This window comes from Chrysochloris asiatica, unplaced genomic scaffold (assembly GCF_000296735.1).
Source record: "Chrysochloris asiatica unplaced genomic scaffold, ChrAsi1.0 scaffold00004, whole genome shotgun sequence".
NCBI lineage: Eukaryota > Metazoa > Chordata > Mammalia > Afrosoricida > Chrysochloridae > Chrysochloris > Chrysochloris asiatica.
In genome coordinates this window covers 7,926,503-7,947,348 of record NW_006408522.1, presented here as the reverse complement: position 1 = coordinate 7,947,348, position 20,846 = coordinate 7,926,503, and the positions used below count along the sequence as shown (strand labels likewise).

Sequence of the window (20,846 nt, the reverse complement as noted above, 5' to 3'; positions counted from 1 at the left end):
TGCAAAGTGATCCTGTACAGTGTGTTTCTGTAAAGTGATCCTGTACAGGGTGTTTCTGTAAAGTGATCCTGTATAGTGTGTTTCTGTAAAGTGATGCTGAATAGTGTGTTTCTATAAAGTGATCCTGTACAGTGTGTTTCTGTAAGGTGATCCTGTACAGTGTGTTTCTGTAAAGTGATCCTGTATAGTGTGTTTCTGTAAAGTGATCCTGAATAGTGTGTTTCTGTAAGGTGATGCTGAATAGTGTGTTTCTGTAAGGTGATCCTGTACAGTGTGTTTCTGTAAGGTGATCCTGTATAGTGTTTCTGTAAGGTGATGCTGAATAGTGTGTTTCTGTAAAGTGATCCTGTACAGTGTGTTTCTGTAAGGTGATCCTGTATAGTGTGTTTCTGAGTTGCTGCTGGTGGGTTCCAACTGCCAGTGTATTGTTTATCCTACAGCGCCATACCAGGACTGTCTTTAGTAACAGACAGACTCCACTGAACTTTTTGAGACTAATGAAATGCCTAAGAAATACGATGGGTCTCAACTAAAAGGACAATGACTCTATACTGTTGCTCTTCAAAGTGTGCTCTTAGAGCAGCGGCATCAGCTTTACGGAGTGCATGTTGGAAATACATTCTTGGGCTCCCCCCAAGACCTACTGAATGAGAACCAGCATGTAAAATACAATTCTGGGAAATCTTAAAATGAAATTAGTAAATTGTAAGAAGACGGACTAGTCCATATAATTAGGAGCACTGGATTGCTAACTGGAAGTTTGAAGCTTCCATAGGCGAGAGATGAGGCAGTTCTACTCTGTTCTGAGGCTTGCAATAAGTAGCAATCTACTGGGCAGCAGTTGGTTTGATACTGTGGTTTTTGGTTCACATAAAACAAAAAAATTTTTCTGGGGTAGGGCTGGGGAGAAGCAATACAACCAAGTATCAATCCAAATGTGTGCTACTAAATCTATTTCACTGGATTCAAACCATGAGAATTAATAATAGGAAAATTTGCAAGGTAATATTATTATGTGTGTGACCATGTATGTATGTGTAAGTGTGTGTGTGTGTTCATATATACATGTGAGTCCCGGTGTAGTGCTGCAGGATAAGCACTGGACTACTAAACCGACAGGCTGGCACTTCAAACCCAACAGGTGTTCCTCGGAAACCCTACACAGGGCCACTATGATTCAGCACTGACTCGACAGCACTCAACAACAACATATACACAAACACACATGGTTAGGTGCACTCTAGTTGCTTCGAACTCACAGCAACCCTATGCACAAAAGAACAAAACACTGGTCAGTCCTGTGCCTTTCTCACTATTGTGGTTAGTGTTGAGCGCACTGTGGCTGCCAGTGTGTCAGTCCATCTCGCTGGGAGTCTTCCTCTTTTTTGATGACCCTCCACTTCACCAAGCATGATGTCCTCCAGGGACTGGTAACTCCTGATGATACATCCAAAGTATGACAAACGAAATCTTGTCATCCTCAATTCTAAGGAGCATTCTGGCTTTTACTTCTTCCAACACACATTTGTTTGCTCTTTTGACAGTCCGCAGGGCTTTCAATATTGTTTTCCAATACCATAATTCAAAGACATCAATTCTTCTAGGGTCTTAGTTATTAATTGTCCTACTTTCACATGCAGATGAGGCTATACAAAATACCACGGCTTTAAATCAGATAGACCTCAGTCCTCAAATTGACATCTTTGCTCTTTAACACTTTAAAGACCTCTTTTGTAACAGATTTGCCTGATCCAATATGCTGTTTGATTTCTTGATTGCTACTTCCATGAGCACTGACAGTGGTTGTCAGCAAACTAAAGTCTTTGACAGCTTCAATCTTTTATTTATCAGGATACTATGTATTGGTCCAGATGTGAAAATTGTTGTTTTCTTTACAATGAGGTACAATCCATACTGAAGGCTGTAGTCTTTGACCTTCACAAGCAAGTATTTCAAGTCCTTTTTGCTTTCAGCAAACAAGGTTGTATTCTCTGCATATCATAGTTATTAGTGACTTTTCCTCCCATTCTGATGTCGTGTTCTTTTTCATATAATCCAGTTTCTTGGATTACTTCCTTAGCATACAGACTGAATAATTATGGTGACAGGATACAACTGTGGTGAACACCATTCTTGATTTTAAACCATTCAGTATCCACTTGCTCTATTCGAATACTGTCTGTTGGTCTGTGTAGAGGTTCCACATGAGCACAATTAATAGTTCTGGACTCTCCATTATTCCCAATGTTGTCCATAGCTTGTCATGATCCATACAATCAAAAGCCTTTGCACAGTCAATAAAGCACAGGTAAACATCTTTCTGGTATTCTCTATGTTCAGCCAAGATCTAGCTGACATTAGTCATGATGTCCCTCATTTCATGTCCTCTTCTGAATCCGGCATGAATTTCTGGAAGCTCCCAGCTGAAGTACTGCTGCAACTGCTTTTGAATTATCTTGAACAAAATTTTACTTGCATGTGATATTAATGATACTGTTAACTGATATCCACACACTGATGGGTCATCTTTCTTAGAAATGAGTAAAATTTGGATCTCTTCCAGTCCGTTGGCCAGTTTGTTATTAGTTGCCATCAAGTGAATTCTGACTCATGGCAAACCTATGTGTAAATGAGTGGAACTGCTCCATAGGGTTTTCTTGGTCATCATCTTAAAAGAAGTAGAAGGCTAGGCCTCTATTCTGCTAGCACCACTGATGAGTTTGTATCTCCAGCATATAAGTTAGCATTTGACTTACAGATACTTAGGCTCCTCAAGATAATGTAGAAACTCACTGTTGTCGAGTCTAAGATAATGTCTACTGCCAATACACATTAGCAAACGGAATCATGAAATTGATTACAATTTTTGAGGTATAGGCTTCAAATCGTTGCTTGAAATTTTATGTAACAGTTGTGTTGTCTCATCATTGCTTCTAATATAATACTCTAGGCATTAGTGAGCTGAAATGAACTGGTAAAGGTAATTCTGAATCGGAAAATCACAAATTGAAGTGGAATGGCATAACAATCATTGTCAAAAAAGAGCAATTCAAGACCGATCTTAAGTACAGTGCTGTATATGATAGAATAGTACCCACATACCTACAAAGAAAGACCAGTTAATACCACTTTTATTCAAATTTACGCACCAACCACTAAAACCAGTTATAATGAAATAGAAGAATTCTACCAACTTCTCCCGCTGAAATTAATCAAACATACAATCAAGATATATTGATAATTACTGTTGATTGGAATAGAAAAGTTGAAACAAAGTAGTTGGAAAATACAGCCTCTGTGAAAGAAGTGGCACAGGAGACCACATGATAGAATTTTTCAAGACTAATGACTTCTGCATCACAAACACCTTTTTGAAACAACAAATGGAACATACAGGAATCAAACTGACTACGTAACATGGAAAGAAACTATGGAGAAAGTCAGTATCATCAAGCACAATGAGTGTAAAAGTCAGCTGTGGAGCAGACCATTAACTGCTCACCTCCAAGTGCAGTCTAAAGTTGAAGAAAATGAAAACAAATCCACGAGAGCCAAAATATGACCTTGAGTATATCCTGAATTTAGAGACCATCTCAAGAACAGATTTGGCGCATTGAATAAAAAAGACCCTGTGGGATGGCATCAAGATCATTGTATGTGAAGAAACCAAAAGGTCATTAAAAAGACAGGAAAGAAATGAAAGACCAAAGTAGATGTCCAAAAAGATTCTGAAACTTGCTCCTGAACACAGAGTCACTAAAGTGAAAAAGAGAAATGAAGTAAAAGTGCTGAACAAGGGGCAGCTTGAGAAGACCAACTAAAGTATTATAATGAAATGTACAAAGACCTGGAATTAGAAAACCAAAAGTGAAGAACATACTCAGCATATCTCAAGCTGAAAGAACTGAAGAAAAAATTCAAGTCTCCAGTTGTAATACTGAAGAATATTCTATGAGCAAAATATTGAATGACACAGAAAGCATAACAGGAAGATAGAAGGAATACAAAGAGTCACTGTACCAAAAAGAACTAGTTGATGTTCAACCATTTCAAGTGGCAGCACGTGATCAAGAGCTCATGGTACTGAAGGAAGAAGTCCTAGCTGCACTGAAGAAGTTAGTGAAAAATAAGACTCCAGGAAATTACTGAATACCAATTGAAGTGTTTTAGCAAACCAACGCAACACTGGAAGCATTCACTACTCTATGCCAAGAAATTTGGAACAGTTACCTGGCCAACATGGACCATCCTCACAACTAAACTAGTAAATATCATCATGATAAATGGTTAAAAGACTGAAGTTGTCAAAGACTTCATTTTGCTTAATCTATAATCAACACTCATGGAAGGAGCAGCCAATAAATCAAAAGATGTATCGCATTAGAAAATTCTGCTGCAAAAAACCTCTTTAAAGTGCTCAAGAGCAAAGTAATCAGGTATGTCTGACCAAAGCCAGGGTATTTCAATTGACCCATATGTATGTGAAAACTGGACAATGAATAAAGAAGGAAAAAGACAAGTATATTTGTACCAATTCCAAAGAAAGGGGGACCAACAGACTGTGGCAATTATCAGGCAACAGCATTAATACCATATACAAGTAAATTTTGCTAAAGATAATTAAAAAACATTTATAACAGTACATTGATATAAAGTTACCAGGAATTAATGTCAAATTAGAAGAGGACATGAAACAAGGGATATTATTGCCGACATCAGAAGGAGCTTGGCTGAAAAGCAGAGAATACCAGAAAGATGTTTGTCTGTGCTTTGTTGACTATGCAAAGGCTTATTAGTGTGTGGATCATGACAAGCTAAGGATAGCATTAGGAAACATGGGTATTCCAGCACTGTTAATTGTGCTCATGTGGAACCTGTACACAGACCAAGAGGTAGTTATTAGAATAGAAAAAGGGAATACTGAATCTTTTAAAATCAGGAAAGGTGTGTGCCAAGGTTGTATCCTTTCACCGTAGTTATTCAATCTGTATGCTGAGCAAATAATCTAAGAAGCTGGGTTATATGAAGAACATGGCATCAGGATTAGAGGAAGACTCATTAACTACCTGTGATATGCAGATGATATAACCTAGCTTGCTGGAAACGAAGAGGACTTAAAAATATTTACTGATGAAGCTCAAAGATTATAGACTTTAGTATGGCTATCACCTCAATGTAAAGAAACAAAAATCCTCACCACTAGATCAATAAATAACATCATGATAAATGGAGAAAAGATTGAAGCTGTCAAAAGGCTACACTTTGCTTGTGTCCACAATCAATATTCATGGAAGCAGCGTCACAAAAGCAAATGGTGGATTGCATTAGGCAAATCTGCTGCGAAAGAGCTCTTACAAAGTGTCAAAGAACAAAGTAGTTGGTTTGAAGACTAAGAGACGCCCGACCCAAGCCATGGTAAGTTCAGTGGCCTCATATGCATATGAAAGCTGGACAATAAACAAGGAAGACTAGAGACAAACTAACGCATCTGAATTACTATGTTGGAGAAGAACATCAAAAGCACCATGTACTGCCAAAAGAACAAACAAATATGTCTTGGAAGACCTATACTAAGAATGCTCCTTAGAAGCAAGGATGGTGAGACTTTGTCTCATGTACTTCGGACACGTTATCAAGAGGGACCAATCCTTGGAGAAGGCCATCATGCTTAGTAAAGTGAAGGATCACTGAACAAGAGGAAGACTCCCCAACAAGATGGACTGGCACAGTGACTGCAAGAATGGGTTCAAACTTAACAATTGTGAGGAGGGCACAGGACTGGGCAGTATTTCATTCTATTGTCCCTCCCTCCGGGTCGCTATGAGTCAGAGCTGACTTGACAGCTCCTAACAACAACAACCTATGTATGTATGTGTGTATCCATATATATGCATATATACATAATGAACATATGAATATATGTGAAGTACTATATATTTTTATCATTTAATGGCTTAAAATCATCTGTTTTATCATCAAAGAAAGGAAACTCCAAAGACAAATGATAGTACAAGCAAGAACAACAAAATTTCTCTCAGCCTATATGATGGACACACTCATCACCACTGTTTGCCTACCCTAGCCTAAGTAAAAACTAGATACAGCTTTATACAGAGAGGTTTACTGAAAATGACCAGACTGATTACAACAAAGAAAAGACAATGTTAAAACAGACTCACAATCTCCTACTGTATTTTGAAATTTAAAAAAAGCTCTAAAAGCACACTGACTTTTCTCTAAGTTTGGAACAAAAAGTAATTTGATCACATCTGAACTGATACGTGACTATTTTTGTTGTTGTTGTTGTTAGGTGCCATTGAGTCAGTACTGACTCACAGCGACCCTATGCACAATGAAACGAAACACTGCTCGGTCCTGGGCCAACCTCACAACTGTTGCCACGCTTGAGCCCATTACAGCTGTTTCTCTTCATTTTGAGTTGTGCCCATCAGCAAATGAAGGTCCCAAGGGCTTTACTCCCATGGGCTTTACTCCATTTGCGTCATCACTGTCAACTCCACTTTGAGGAGGCAGCTTTTCCCCAGTGGCATTTTGAGTGCCTTCCAATCTGAGGGGCTCATTTTCCAGTACTATATCTGACAGTGTTTCTCTGCTATTCCTAAGATTTTCAGTGACTATATATTTGGAAGTAGTTCGTCTCTCCTTCTTTCTAGTCTGTCCTTGTCTGGAAGCTCATCTGAGACCTGTCCACCATGGGTGACCCTGCTGGTATTTAAAATATTGGTGGCATAGCTTCCAGAATCACAGCAACTCACAAGCTACCACAGTATGACAAACTGACAGACGAGTGGTAGGAGACGATTGTTTTTATTTATTCCATTCGATGTTAACAGTGAATAGTTTACAGATTTTGCTGGAGAAATACTGATGTTTACAATTATAAATTGTCCAAAACCTTCTGCAGTAAGCACTACTGATGTGCAGTATCTGTTGCAAATTACCTTTCTAAAATTTGAAAACATTTGTGAAGCATAGTTATCCCCAAGTGTTTCCTAGATGTGATTGTAGGCCAGTAAAATGAAATCACATTTTCCATTGACCTTTTTTATTTTTTTTACATACCTCTGTTTATATGTTAGGACGTCCCATGGTGTGTGGTTTATTATAAGCGCAGGTGCAGACCCCTCATGGTAATCAGAAAAGGTGATGACAGTTGAATGTTCAGCCGTATTTACATCCACCAAGATACCCCAATTCTATTGCAGAAAAATAACGTTGTTTGAGTTAACAGTTTAACTCACACTTTGGATTTTTAAATCAGTTCTGCAGATACAAAACTTTTGTTTTCTTAAGTTCTTACTGAAAGCAAGGTGGCTCTGATATCTTACAAATATGTCTAACACTATATACTGATCAGAGTATCGTCAAATCACTACCAATACATTTTATAGCATGGTTTAATAAAATATTTTAAAGCAAAATGCAAAAACCAAAGACATTCTGTTTGAAAATATCAAAGCTTACCATATCTTCTAAACTCAATAAAGTGCCATTATCCTGTCGGTTATAAAAGAATGGTTTGGAGGATCCTTCACAGCCCACCACTCTCACACACAGTTTTCCTGATAAATTTTCAGGCCAAAATGGAAGGCACTGGAAAGATAAAAGTTCAACTTAAACACTGTGGCATAAATGAGACACTCGCTAACTAAGATTTCAATTCTAATTCTAATTTTGATCCAATTATTACTAACTTTCTTAAAATATTCTCTCCACATCCTATATGTGTATTAGGATTATTGACAACATAATGAGCATTTATGAAATTCAAGAAGCTCTATCAAAAGAATACTACTCTATTAGTCTATATGTACTGGAGGGACAAGAACAACAGAAACTGGTCTTTTCTTAAGGATGCTTCAAGTACTTTGAATACTTAAAGTCTGTATTCTTAATAATATTGACTTTTGTGCATATCTCATTTTAATTCATAAGTACTATGAATCCTCTTATAAAGTATCTTATCCAAGAAACAAGAAAGAAACCCTGACACTACCCTCCTAGAGTTTTGACCGTAAACAAATTATATTCCTCATTAAGCTGCAGCTTTCTGATGTATAAAACTGGGGTAATGGTGAGCTTAAAGAATTATGAAGATCAAAATGAAACAGCACAAATGAAAGTCATCTGAATTACATAAGACATCACATAAGCTTTAGTTACTACTGTAGTAACTAAATTCCATTACAGAATACTGACTAAAGTCTTTTTCTGAGTAAAAAAACACAGCTGTTATCAAACTGTATCAAAGACATAAAGATACTATGCATTTATTTTTTTATCCATGTCTATGGAAATCATTCTAAGTGCCTTGGAAAGATTGTGCCTCTTAGAGCTCTAAATTTTTTTATACTGCAATTAGAATCCTTTCCTTTGAGCTTTTTGTTAAGCATTTTAAAAATCACTGTAGAGCCCTTCTTTAGAGGTACAGAAGAATGCTAAGTTATAAGTCAGCTAGTTCCTATGAAAACTCAGACAATGTAAGCACCAGTGCTCTCTGCATGTGCCCTCCCGTATCTCTTACTGCCTTCAAATCCTATGGAGTCTGAAAAGTTAAGTTCAAATCCCATCTTTCCTGGTAGTCCATACCACAATGATTATCAACTCCCAAAGACTTTACAAACCTTGGAAAACCATGACTCAGTTCCCTTGTCTATAAAATAAAGGTATTAAATTTTAAGTAATTTTCAAGGAAACTTCCCGCCCATCTATTCAAAAACTCTATAACAAGCTATGTTTAAGCATATTCTAGCTTTTTCTCCATGTGTGGATAATATGTGTATAGGTCTCTAACAAGATGACACACTGTTTGAATACAGAGGCATGTTCCTGACTATAGAGACAAGAAAACTGACTGTCATTGAGTGGATTGTGACTCACAGTGACCCTACAGGACCGAGCAGAACTGCGCGTTCGTGTTTCCCAGTCTGTCAATCTTTATGGGTGCAGACAGCCTCAACACTCTCCCTCAGAGTAGCAGACAGGTTTGAACCTCGGACGCTGCGTTTAGCATTAGCAGCCCAATGCCTAATCCAGTGGGTGCCCAGGGCTCCGACAGAAGCACATTATAGTACACAATCTCTAGGCACTTTTTATACAAACTGGAAAACCCAGAAAATGAGCGCTGACTACCCAGACTGCACTAGTGGTAAACGTTATCAGTAATTTTCCTTCTTTTTTAAACATATGCTTATGATATGGAAAAAAGATCTCTCAAAGCTAGTTGTCATAATTTAATAAACCTGATAGCAAAGCAAGTATATTAAAGAGTTTTATAGTTCTAGTTATAACTGTCTATAGTATTTATAAATTTTAGGGTCCCCACTTATATTAAAGGAAAATGTTACCTCTGAGGAGGCAATATAGTTCCATTTATTAGTTGGTATTGAGCCATTAGGTGCAATTTCACCAACTTCCAGTTCTAATGATGACTTGTTGGCAATGGTGCAAAAGGGAGTCAGAGTCACTATTCGAGAAAGATTAAAACTGCTCATTTTGATGCTAACACCAACCTGTGAGAAGGAAGTAAATAAGTTGATCATTTTCCAATGTTTCATTCAGCTCATGTGAATTTCCACCCTCATGCACAAACAAACTTAGGTGATTTAAAATAAGAATTTTTAAATAAAACCACTACCATAAGCCATACTCTACTAGTGATTTTATTCTCAATGAGAGGAAAAATTATGGTTCCTTAGTTTGGTTCCATCAGAAATCAATTCAAGAACTATTAATTATTAACTTAACCAATGAACTCTGGCAATCACAGATTTGTCTATTATTCTTTCGTTTTAAACATTCCAAACATAAACTGCTTTCTAATTAGTGTAGAGCTGGAGTTGGCACCTTTGCTGGTACTATCTGGTGTTAATACAGTAAGACACAGATTTCACAGCAGTGATAAACACAAGTTCCCGGGCACCGGTGACACCACTCAATAGCATCAGATCACGCCAATTTTCATGGCAGTCAAATGCATGACCCAGTATACTCGGAATATTTACTAAATTACTCATTTAGATGAATTCAACTTACAGTCAAACTTTGACACATTCAAGTTTTGCTTTGGTATGTACAGACTAAAGCTACAGAAATTTGATACTTTGAATTCAAATTTTTGTACCCCTTAGGAGCCGTCAGATCTACTGACTAAACCTTGCAAAAGGTGAATGGGGCCAAAAGTAAATAGGCAAGCAGAAACTTACCACATATTCCATATTGTTGGCTGGACACTTCACACACCCATAACTTCCTACAGTATCCAATGAGAAGCTATTGGACCAGTCACTAGTTGAAATTTTTAACTGTACCTACACCAGAAAGCACATATGACCATATTATTTTCATTTGATAGAAAGTTGCTAGATGGCAGAGACATTTATTTTAGCATCATGAGTGGGGCACAGGAAATGATAATCAAAGAAAATGGGTAATGGATTCACAGAAAACTGGGAGTCTAGCGGACCATACAACACTAGCAGAGCTCTAACTTCCATCCACCTCTGCAATGAGTATAGTCAATTTTAAGATGCACACCAAGGGAACTGGTTTTTTAAAAAAGAACCATAATGCAACATGCTTTTTTCTAATGTTACAGTTTATGATAAACAGCTAACAGACTACTAAGGTTTTAGTACAGGCAGAATTTATGTATTTAATTAACAGTACTCAGCAGATGCTAAATGAAAGGCAAAGGAGCAGGCAGAAAAGGCGGCAATGGTACACAGGTGATAAACTAGAGACAATGAGTTTCCAACTAAACAAAGATTGGTAATGCAAACAATTATGGTGCAAGTCTCAATATAAGAGTCATAGCAGAGATACAAAATGCTATGAAGGTTACAAGGTGAAAACTTGACTTCTGACTCTGGGATTTAAAGAAAGTTGTACAGAAGAGACTTTACTATGCACCTGTATTACCTGACGGTAACAACTTTCTTGTTATGTGCTCTCGAGTCAGTTCCAACTGATACAACCCTCCCTGTAGAGGGTTTCAAAGGAGCATCTGGTGGGTTTGAAACACCAACCTAATGGCTAGCAGCCAAGTGCTTATCCTACAGCACCACACCATTCACCCAATTAGATCACAGAAAAAACCCGAGGATATCAAGAGGTCAGACACATAAACACAACAATAACAATACCATATGTTAATCAACACTGAGAGAGCAGTTCTCAGAGTGTGGTTCCAGAGCCAAAAATCACCTGGGAATTTGTTAGAAATGCAAAATTCTCAGCTTCTCCTTAGACCTACTGAATGAAACTCTAGAGGCAGGGCCCAGTCATCTTTTCTAAAAGTTGTTGTTGTTGTTGTTGTCAGGTGCCATCGAGTCGGAACCGACTCATAGCGACTCCATGCACAGCAGAACGAAACAATGTTCGATCCTGGGCCAACCTCACCACCGCTGCCACCCCCGAGTCCATCAATGATGCCACCTGGCCGATCCATCTCGTTGGAGGTCTCCCTCTTTTTCTCTGACCCTCCACCCTACCCAGCATGACATCCTTCTCCAACGATTGTTTCCTCCGGACTACATGTCCAAAGTAGGAGAGACGAAGCTTAGCCATCCTGGCCTCCAAGGAGCACTCTGGCTGTACTTCTTCCAAAACAGATCTATTGGTTCTTTTGGCAGTCCATGGCACCCTCAGTATTCTCCTCCAACACCACAACTCAAAGGCATCAATTCTTCTACGATCCTCTTTATTCACTGTCCAGCTTTCGCATCCATATGAGGCTATTGAAAACACAATGGCCTGGGTCAGGCGCACCCTAGTCCTCAAGCTGACATCTCTGCTCTTCAATACTTTAAAAAGTTCCTGTGCAGCAGATTTGCCCAGTGCAATACGTCTTCTGATCTCTTGACTGCTACTTCCGCGAGTGTTGACAGTTGATCCAAGAAGAATGAAGTCCTTGACAACTTCAATCCTTTCTCCATTGATAAGAATGTTGTTTATTGGTCCAGTGGTGAGGATTTTTGTTTTCTTGACATTGAGATGCAATCCATATCGAAGGCTGTGCTCTTTAATCTTCATAAGTAAATATTTCAAGTCCTCTTCACTTTCAGCGATCAAGGTTGTATCATCTGCATATCGCAGGTTGTTAATGAGTCTTCCTCCAATCCTGATGCCACGTTTTTCTTCATAGAACCCAGCTTCTCGTATTATTTGCTCAGCATACAGGTTGAACAAGTATGGTGAAAGAATACAACCCTGTCTCACACCTTTCCCAATTTTAAAACTTTCAGTGTTCCCATGTTCTGTTCGAACAACTGCTTCTTGGTCTAGGTACAGATTTCTTAGAAGTACAATTAAGTGTTCTGGAATACTCATACTTCTCAATGTTGTCCATAGCTTGTCATGATCCACACAATCAAAAGCCTTTGCGTAGTCAATAAAGCACAGGTAAACATCCTTCTGATATTCTCTGCTTTCAGCCAAGATCCATCGGACATCAGCAATGATATCTCTCGTTCCACGGCCTCTTCTGAATCCAGCTTGAACCTCTGGAAGTTCTCTGTCAATGTATGACTGTAGCCGTTTCTGTATTACCTTGAGCAAAACTTTGCTTGCTTGAGATATCAAAGAGATTGTCCGAGATTTCCGCATTCCGTTGGGTCACCTCTCTTTGGAATGGGCACAAACATTGATCTCTTCCAATCAGTCGGCCAGACAGTTGTCTTCCAAATTTCCTGGCATTCCAAATTTCTAAAAGTAGTTAAGGAAATTCTAGTATATACTGAAGGTTGAGAATTACAGCACTAAGAAAATGTGAATGGGGTGCCTAGCCCCACTTCACATGGTTCCAAAATGACAGGTCTGAGGGAAATACCAAAAGAAGGACTTCAGATAACTAAGTAAGGCAAGGAAGATAAGGAATGAGTAGAAGAGGCTTTCAAGGCTGAGAATGCAGCCCAGTGGTGAACATTTTGGGGTGGCTGTGCATACCAATATAGGAGTCTAGTGAGGTAAGAGGGATGAGAAAATAAAGGAGTAGGCTTTGAAGGCATCGGGCCTAAAAGGAGGGCCTCAAGTAATAAAAGCAGATACAAGTGTTATGTGTCTTCTGAAATGCCATTCCAGAACAGGGGTGGTGATTGTGCTGGGAGCCACTGAGTTGATTCCAACTCACAGCAAGTCTATGAGAACTGCCTGCCCCACGCCATGCTCCTTGCTGTAGTCCTTAAGGAAGCAGATTCCTAGGTCTCTTTCCCAAACAGCTGCTGGGGGGGTATGAACTGCCAACCTTTCAGTTAGTAACCAAGCATTCTATTGTGCCACCACTGCGCTATCAGATGGACACCACTTCAAAACAAGAGGAATTCTAGGGTCGCTGAGGAAAAGGGTCTCAGTATCAAAAGAACCCCACTTAACTGAGCATTACTTATAAGTCCCCAACAGCATGTAGCACACAGGGAAGTACAGTCCTAAAAGGCAAATGATTCCTGAGTTCCCAGATTAAGATTGTAACTATTTTAACTTGTGTGAATTAAAACATACCTTATTTTTACTAAAAATGTTCTTCTTCTTGAAAGAGAATAAAATGATATCCCTGAAATCGGCCGGATGTTTCACATGGATGTCTTCTGCGCGATACTGGAGAACCCGGGAAGTCTTGTTGATGAGCCAGTAGGGACTAAAGACCGACAGCACCATCCGGCTGCCCATTCGTCTGACGTGTACTGACAAGTCAAGCGTCATCACTTCTGTGGAGTCCGAAGAAAAGCACACAAGAAAGAATTCGGGGAGCGAATCACCTATGCGGAAATGTCCGTTCCAATTTTTGCCCTGATATTTCACCAAGACTAATTCCATTATTTCTCCACTGATTCTTGACTGTAGAACATCAGCAGCACTGCCTTCTGCTAGCTCATGAGTTTCTGCTGTTCCCTAAAAACAAACAAAATAGACAAACACTGAGTCTGATCTTTTAAAACCACTGAAATCACAAAATCTGAATTTTACACAAATACTAGTCTACCAGATGCAAGCTAGCTGCCAAGTCTTCAACCAAGTACTATGCTTACATGTTATGAAAGCCTAATAATCACTAATGACTAAAAAAAAAAATTATACCACAGTCACAAGTAGAAACTGTCTTTTAGCCATTCGTTATGGGTCAGAACCGACTCAAAGACACTTAACAACAACAGGCTAATGGTCCTATGTTTTGATTCTATAACTGCAGCTATTGCCTATTAGAACTAAATCATTAAACACACCACTTAACTGCTTCAGGGTCATCTAAGCATATACCATGGCTATAGGTTTCCACATGAATGGAACAATGAAAGTGATGGCAAACTATTCTGACAAGCTACCTAATCAAGGGATGCTATTTTTTAAGTGTCTGAAAGACAAAGTAATGAATCAGGCTTCCTTACTGAAGTTACCCTTATAAAAATACCATTTAGTTCAATTAATTAATTTTAGTCTGCACAACTCAAGGATGGCTCATTATTAGATAAAGAAATAAAACAATTTAGGTTCCAAACATCCTTTCTAGACTTCTGCATTTTAAAATGTTGTGATGTGCATAAATTTAGAAATATTGATCATAACCCATTACTAGAACATACTTTTTATTATTTCCTGAGACAGGTAGTAATTGTTTTTATTTTCAATAGAAGCTTGGACCAAATAATAATATTAACTTCAAAATAAATGGTTTTAAATTAAGATGAAATCATTTCTTTGCTTAATTATGTTTCTTAATTTATGGCAGATGTAATAGTACAGTGGTAGGAAGTGAAGCGTCAAACTGCTGACAAATTCCTGCTCCACATTTACTAACTGTAAGACCTTGGGCAAGTCTTGACTTTGACCCCTCTCTGACTCAATCTCTCCATCTGTACAATGTGTCTAATAGGAGAACCTACCACAGCGAGGAGGAAATGAATTAATACATAGAAAGCACTCATTACAGTGCCTGGCACATAGTACATGCTCTACCAGTGCTTGCTATTAGGAATACTATAAACATCACAAAGCTATGTAGTAAAAACTGACCTCAACTGAAATGCCACAAAATAAAACTAGAAACCACGCTGTGCAACAGTGACAGTCAGGCAAACTGTCCACGACATACCTCAAGTAAGTATCTTAGAGAATATGGGAGAAGATTCCGCAAAGTCAGGGGAGGATAGAGATGAATAATGTAGGCTGGATCCCAGTCTTCCCCATGTGTGCAGATATAGCTTAATTCATCAGGCAGAGCGGCTGTATTCACTATCAGCGGTAAGTAGTTCACTTCTGTGGATGGGCACTGCAGCATGCACCTAACTTCCCTGCTCCTGTGAAGCTCTTCCTTCCAGGAAATGTAGGTGGTGGAGGCTTTGTATTGATGTTCTAAGACTCCAGCGGGCTGAATAAACAATTGGCATCTACAGACAAAGACGACAGAGTGGAAAAAAGTTCTTATCTTAAGAAGACAAAGACAATGGCAACTCTTCAAAAATGATTTCAAGTACAAAGGCAAGCTAATAAAAAATAGGCATCTAAATATTCTGAAATATCAAGAATACAGCAAGAAATGTTTATCTAGTAAATTCAGTGGCAGTAATATAAATCCATTTCCCTATAGAAAAATGAACTATATGTGTATATTAAGAATGGCTTTTTTAAATCTTCAAATAATAAAGGGTTTTCCCCCAGAATATAGATCTCCAGGTATAAAATGAAAATATATAAGTTATGAACTTTTTAAAGTTTAGTATATCCAAGGAAACATGTACCTGTAGGAATCTAAAGGAACATGGAACTCCTCTTCAGGTCTGACTACGCCAATGCGCTCCAATAGCTTAACTGTCTTAACAAATTTATAGATGATAAATGCAATAGAGAAATGGTTTTTAATCTGTTGGGCAAAAAAGACACATCAGTTGTTGAAAAACTGTGTAAGCTATAAATAATTACTTTTATATCTAAAAAGTTGCAGACTTAGGAAGATATTTTGATTAGTAATGGGAAACTTGTTAGGATATTTAGATATTATACATGTTAAAGCAAATGTTTAAAGTGGCAATTGAAAATTACTAGGATAGTCACATGCTTTGTAAAATGCTGATGTATACTGTTAGTCTATATTTCAAATACAAATTAATCTTTGAGGTTTCAACCAGAAACCTATTCCCATCTTTTCTCAATGACATGTGACTAAACAGTAAAGCATCCCAACAAAAATATCAGGAAAAGTAGTATAATCCTCGCTTATTAACTATGCTGGAGCTAATGGCAAACTCAGCCAAAACCTGATATAGTTTTATTTCCTAACTAACAAGTTTACTTAGTTTATTTCACAACCAATTCCTGGTGCGGCACCACAGGATCAGCACTAGACTGGGAACCACAAGGTCAGCAGTTCAAACCCACCAGCTGCTCCTTGGAAACCCTATACAGGGTCACTACGAGTCGGAACCAACTCTACAGCATTTAACAACAACAATGATAAAATAAAAGGAAATGTTCTTTTGCTAGCCATCTACTGAAACCTGTAATAACACACAGAAAAAGAAAAGTGGATAAAGTCAGCTAACAGATTTAATATTTTTGACATACTTAAAGGGACCCAGGTGTCTTTAAAGTATTACCTGTAGAGGAGAGCGAAGGGTAATTACTTTATTGCCCTCAGTTGCATCAATCTGTACTAAGACTGAATCAGAAAAACTGGAAGTAGGATTCCGCACGTTATATAACCTCCGTCCGGGTCTGACAACAGGGATATTTGCAACTTCTGAATATCCATGAGGTACTAAGGTCAAGGATAAGTGAGAAGAATTCTAAAAATTAATTTATATATACTTCTCTATGACAGAGTAATCATATGTACCTCAAAATAATAGCATTCTTCCTCATGCCCAGAAATAATCACTATTAAAATGCTTTTCTATGAACATGGAAATAAGAAACAACAAATCAATTAGTATCATAAAAGTTATGACCCCAAACAATTTTTCTTGAGGTTTTGAATGTGTTAAAATAAAATCCAACTTTTTCCTTATTCTCGTAACTATACAGCAATAATTTCCTCTTCTTTATAATGATAATACTGTCAATATTTTAGGACTTCTGAATCCTTTTTGAAACACTGTATAACTTTTTAAACATAGTATGTATTATTCAGAGGCATAGAAATAATCTAGATATTTAAGGTACTTCTTAAATGAAATTAATCAAATTAATTATTCTCAGTTTAAAAGGAAATAAAGGTTTATCACTTCTTTCAAGCCTTCAGAAATATTTCCACCCAAAGTGTCTGTGGTACATATTTCTTCAAGGGTTCATCTACCAAAATAAGCCCACACACAATAACATTCCAAAATAAAATAAATACAGCATACCAAACGTTATAGAGAAGAAGGAGCTTTCTTGACGGCTCAATACTGATAGTTTCCCTTGATGGAAAGGTTCCATGCTGGTATATTCCAATTCCAGATTCTGACCGGCATCAACATCATAAATGTCACTTTTCTCAGGGCAGCCCATGACTTTCAGATTACGATTTGGCTGCACCTTAATGGGAACACCTACAGCATTTTTCACTGTAAAGGGAGCCCTGTCTTTTAAAGTGTAGTCAAAAGTAGCAGCAGTGCCCATTGAAAAACCCTGAAACGGAACACAACAACAAAAAACATTTTTTCAAAATGTATGTTCTTCTCCAAAATTACACCACGATGAGAGACTTTAAAACTAGCTCTAACAAAAACCAACACATCCACATAAATTTCATTTTTAAATTCTACTTGAAATAGTCCAAGCAAGAACCAAACATACTTTTGCTAAATTGTTGAAAACATTAAGGCAACTTTTAGATATTGTTATATTCATTGTATCTCCTGAAGAAATATGAATTGCCATTTGAGGATCAGGAAGAAAAATAAAGTCATCTCCTGGCATCAAACTTTTATCCTGGATTGGGCTTTTCTTTACCTATAAAGATAGATAACAAACAGATCAGCTAATCAATAATAAACCTCAAATACTCTCAACAAGAGTTACAGGTCCTTATCTAAACTGACCACTTCACATCAATGCCTCAAAAGTTTAATTTTCAAAGAGCTCTGTGCTTTATTTAGCAGTCAGCATTTTTGCCTTTCAGTATATAGCACCTGCATGGGAAAATGTTTTAAATGATGCCATACAAGCACCAACTTATTTTCTCAAAGCCAGCTACAATATTTGTCTCGAGTGCATTTCTCAAATGATAGGTACTTATCCTGTGCTGCCTGACTGAACTGGAGATTATATGTTGATAAGCAATCTTTAAGAGATGACTCTGAAGTCTAAATTGATCCTTATGTAGGCTCCATTTGGACTAACAGCTTCTTCTCCTTCACAACTTACCAGTAATACTTATATATAAATGATAAGTTTTCAAACATCAGCCATCAGCTTCCATCAGAGATTTTGTTCTGACAGCATTTTAAATAACTTTGGAAGCATTTGCAACACTCCTTGTTACTCTCCCTATGCCAAACAGAGGCAGGTCAGAAACATTACTTCTACTTTATTAAATAAAATTAGGACACAGGTTAAGCAACTTCTCATTCCTAAAATGAAAATCTGTCAAGTCTATTTCAGTCAACTCCTCAGTCAAGCTGTCCCAAAGAGGTGTGCAGGACAATTTGTGAAAAATTTACTTTGTGTTTCTGTTCATCTAGAAAAATGCTTTAATACCGATGATTCCAAAGTGTTTACAAGTACTATATAAAAAGAACACAAAAGAGCTCAAGAATTGTAACAGAAGTTCTCAATCTTTTTGTTCTTGGGGCCCCTAAAATTTTTAAAAATCACTAAGGATCCCAAAGAGCTTCATTTCTGTGGATTGTATCTATCAGTGCTTACCATATTAAAAGTTAAAATGGAAGACATTTTAAATACTCACTTAAAAATAACATTTATATTTTAACATAAATAACATTCTAATGAAAAATCTCTATAATCTCTCCCCCTTATTTTCCCCCACTGTGGTGAGAAGAGGCATGTACAAACTCTTTTTTGTGTGGTTTACAATAACTAAAAACACACAAACAGATTGAACTTCCTAAAAGTTAGACACTTATGCGCATCAAAAGATTTCACCAAAATAGTAAAAGCAGAGCCAGTTGCTGGTAAAAAAAATTTGCATCAATGTATCAGATAAAGAACTAACCTCTAAAATGTATATACAACTCTAACACCTCTACAAGAAAAAGACAAACAACCCAATTTAAAACTAGGCAGAGTCCATGAGCAGAAACTGTATCAAGGAAGACATTCAGGCAGCCAACAAATAAACATATGAAGAAATGTTCACAATCATTAAACATCGAGGTTGTTGTTGTTAAGTGCCATCGAGTCAAATCCGACCCATAGCGACCCCATATAGAGTTTCTGAGGAGCAGCTGGTGAGCTTGAATCAGATGCAAACCAAAACAACAACGATATATCATCTCTTAACAGCAGTAATAGCAAAGTACAAAAAACAGAAAACAACAAATGTTGGCAAGGGTGTGGAGAGACTGAGACACTCCTACATGGCTGATGGGACTGTAGAATCGTTCAACCATTGTGGAAAACTGTATCTGGTGCTTCCTCAGAAAGTTGGAGATAGAAATATCGTATGACCCAGCAATCCCTCAACTTGGTATATATCCACAAGAAATAAGAGCGAACCAGGACACACAAGTAGATATACGTACACAGATGTTCATCGTAACACTATCCACAATAGCAAAAAGATGATGACAGCCTAAATGTCCATCAATGGAAGAATGGATAAACCGATTTTGGTACATACACACAATGGAGTACTACACAATGCTGAAGAATAACAATGAATCTATGAAACACCTCATAACATAGATGAACCTGGAGGACATTATGCTGAGTGAAATCAGTCAATCACAAAAAAAGCAAAGATTGTATAAGAACACTATGGTAGAAACTCAAGAAAAGATTTTCATGCTAAAAGAAACATTTTTTGATGAATACCAGGGGTGGGAGAGAAAGTAAAGTAGAAAGAAAGTAAAGTAACCAGAGGGTAGATACATGTTAACTCAGGTGATGGAGAAGGCAATATACAAGAGGGAGGGTGTCAGAAGAACGATGAAAACAGGTGAAGACACAGAGAGGTATGTAAGGGCAAAAGGGGAGAGAGATAAATAGTGTTAGATACACAACAGTGTTCTGCCGGGAGCTACATGGACAGACACACAGACTGACAGGTATGGTAGGAAGAGTGGGAGTACACCCACAAATATATTAGGGTTTGAAAGGTACATGAGTATTTACCTTTGCTGTACACACATATGAATGTGGTAGACCATACAGTGAGCAAACTGATGAAAAAGTCTTAGATTCTATGAATCACCTTACAGCAATGAGTTGCTGGACCTGGAGGTTCAGGACCATAGTCTCAACAGACACTATGGTTAACTGGCATAAACACAGTCCTCAAACACAATGTTTTGCATTCTACTTTGGTAAGTAGCATCTGGGATCTTAAAAGCTCATGAGGACCATCTAAGGTGCAAGTATTGATCTCTCCATGTTTGGAAGATAGAAAAGTGATGATAATTGAAAATGCTTGGCATCAACTAGTCCAACAGACTAATGGACCATGGAAACATCAGTTCTCCACATCTCTGAGACCAGAAGCACTAGATGGTGCCCAGCTACCACTACTCTGCTCTGAAAGGGATCACTTTAGAAGCTCCCAGACAGAGTGGGAGAAAATGTGGAACAAAACTCAAAATTCTAAAATAAAAGTCTAGGCTCACTGGTCATAAAGATACTGGAAAAACCCATGACTATGGCCCTCAACCACTCTTCAGATTTGGAAAGGAACT

At 37.8% G+C, this 20,846-nt stretch overlaps 1 protein-coding gene across 4 annotated transcripts in view; it reads right to left on the bottom strand.

Annotated features, from left to right (window-relative positions):
• Positions 1-20,846, bottom strand: part of VPS13C (vacuolar protein sorting 13 homolog C (S. cerevisiae)) — a 249,499-nt gene that overhangs the window by 69,407 nt on the left and 159,246 nt on the right. For all 4 annotated transcript variants that reach the window (XM_006831581.1, XM_006831578.1, XM_006831579.1 and 1 more), the window contains 10 exons: positions 17,791-17,946; positions 17,358-17,622; positions 16,608-16,768; positions 15,753-15,874; positions 15,107-15,401; positions 13,519-13,908; positions 10,227-10,331; positions 9,369-9,533; positions 7,486-7,614; positions 7,084-7,217 (listed from right to left, as the gene is read on the bottom strand). In XM_006831581.1, coding sequence (XP_006831644.1) covers positions 7,084-7,217; positions 7,486-7,614; positions 9,369-9,533; positions 10,227-10,331; positions 13,519-13,908; positions 15,107-15,401; positions 15,753-15,874; positions 16,608-16,768; positions 17,358-17,622; positions 17,791-17,946 — 1,922 coding nt within the window. The remainder of the gene's footprint in view (positions 1-7,083; positions 7,218-7,485; positions 7,615-9,368; positions 9,534-10,226; positions 10,332-13,518; positions 13,909-15,106; positions 15,402-15,752; positions 15,875-16,607; positions 16,769-17,357; positions 17,623-17,790; positions 17,947-20,846) is intronic.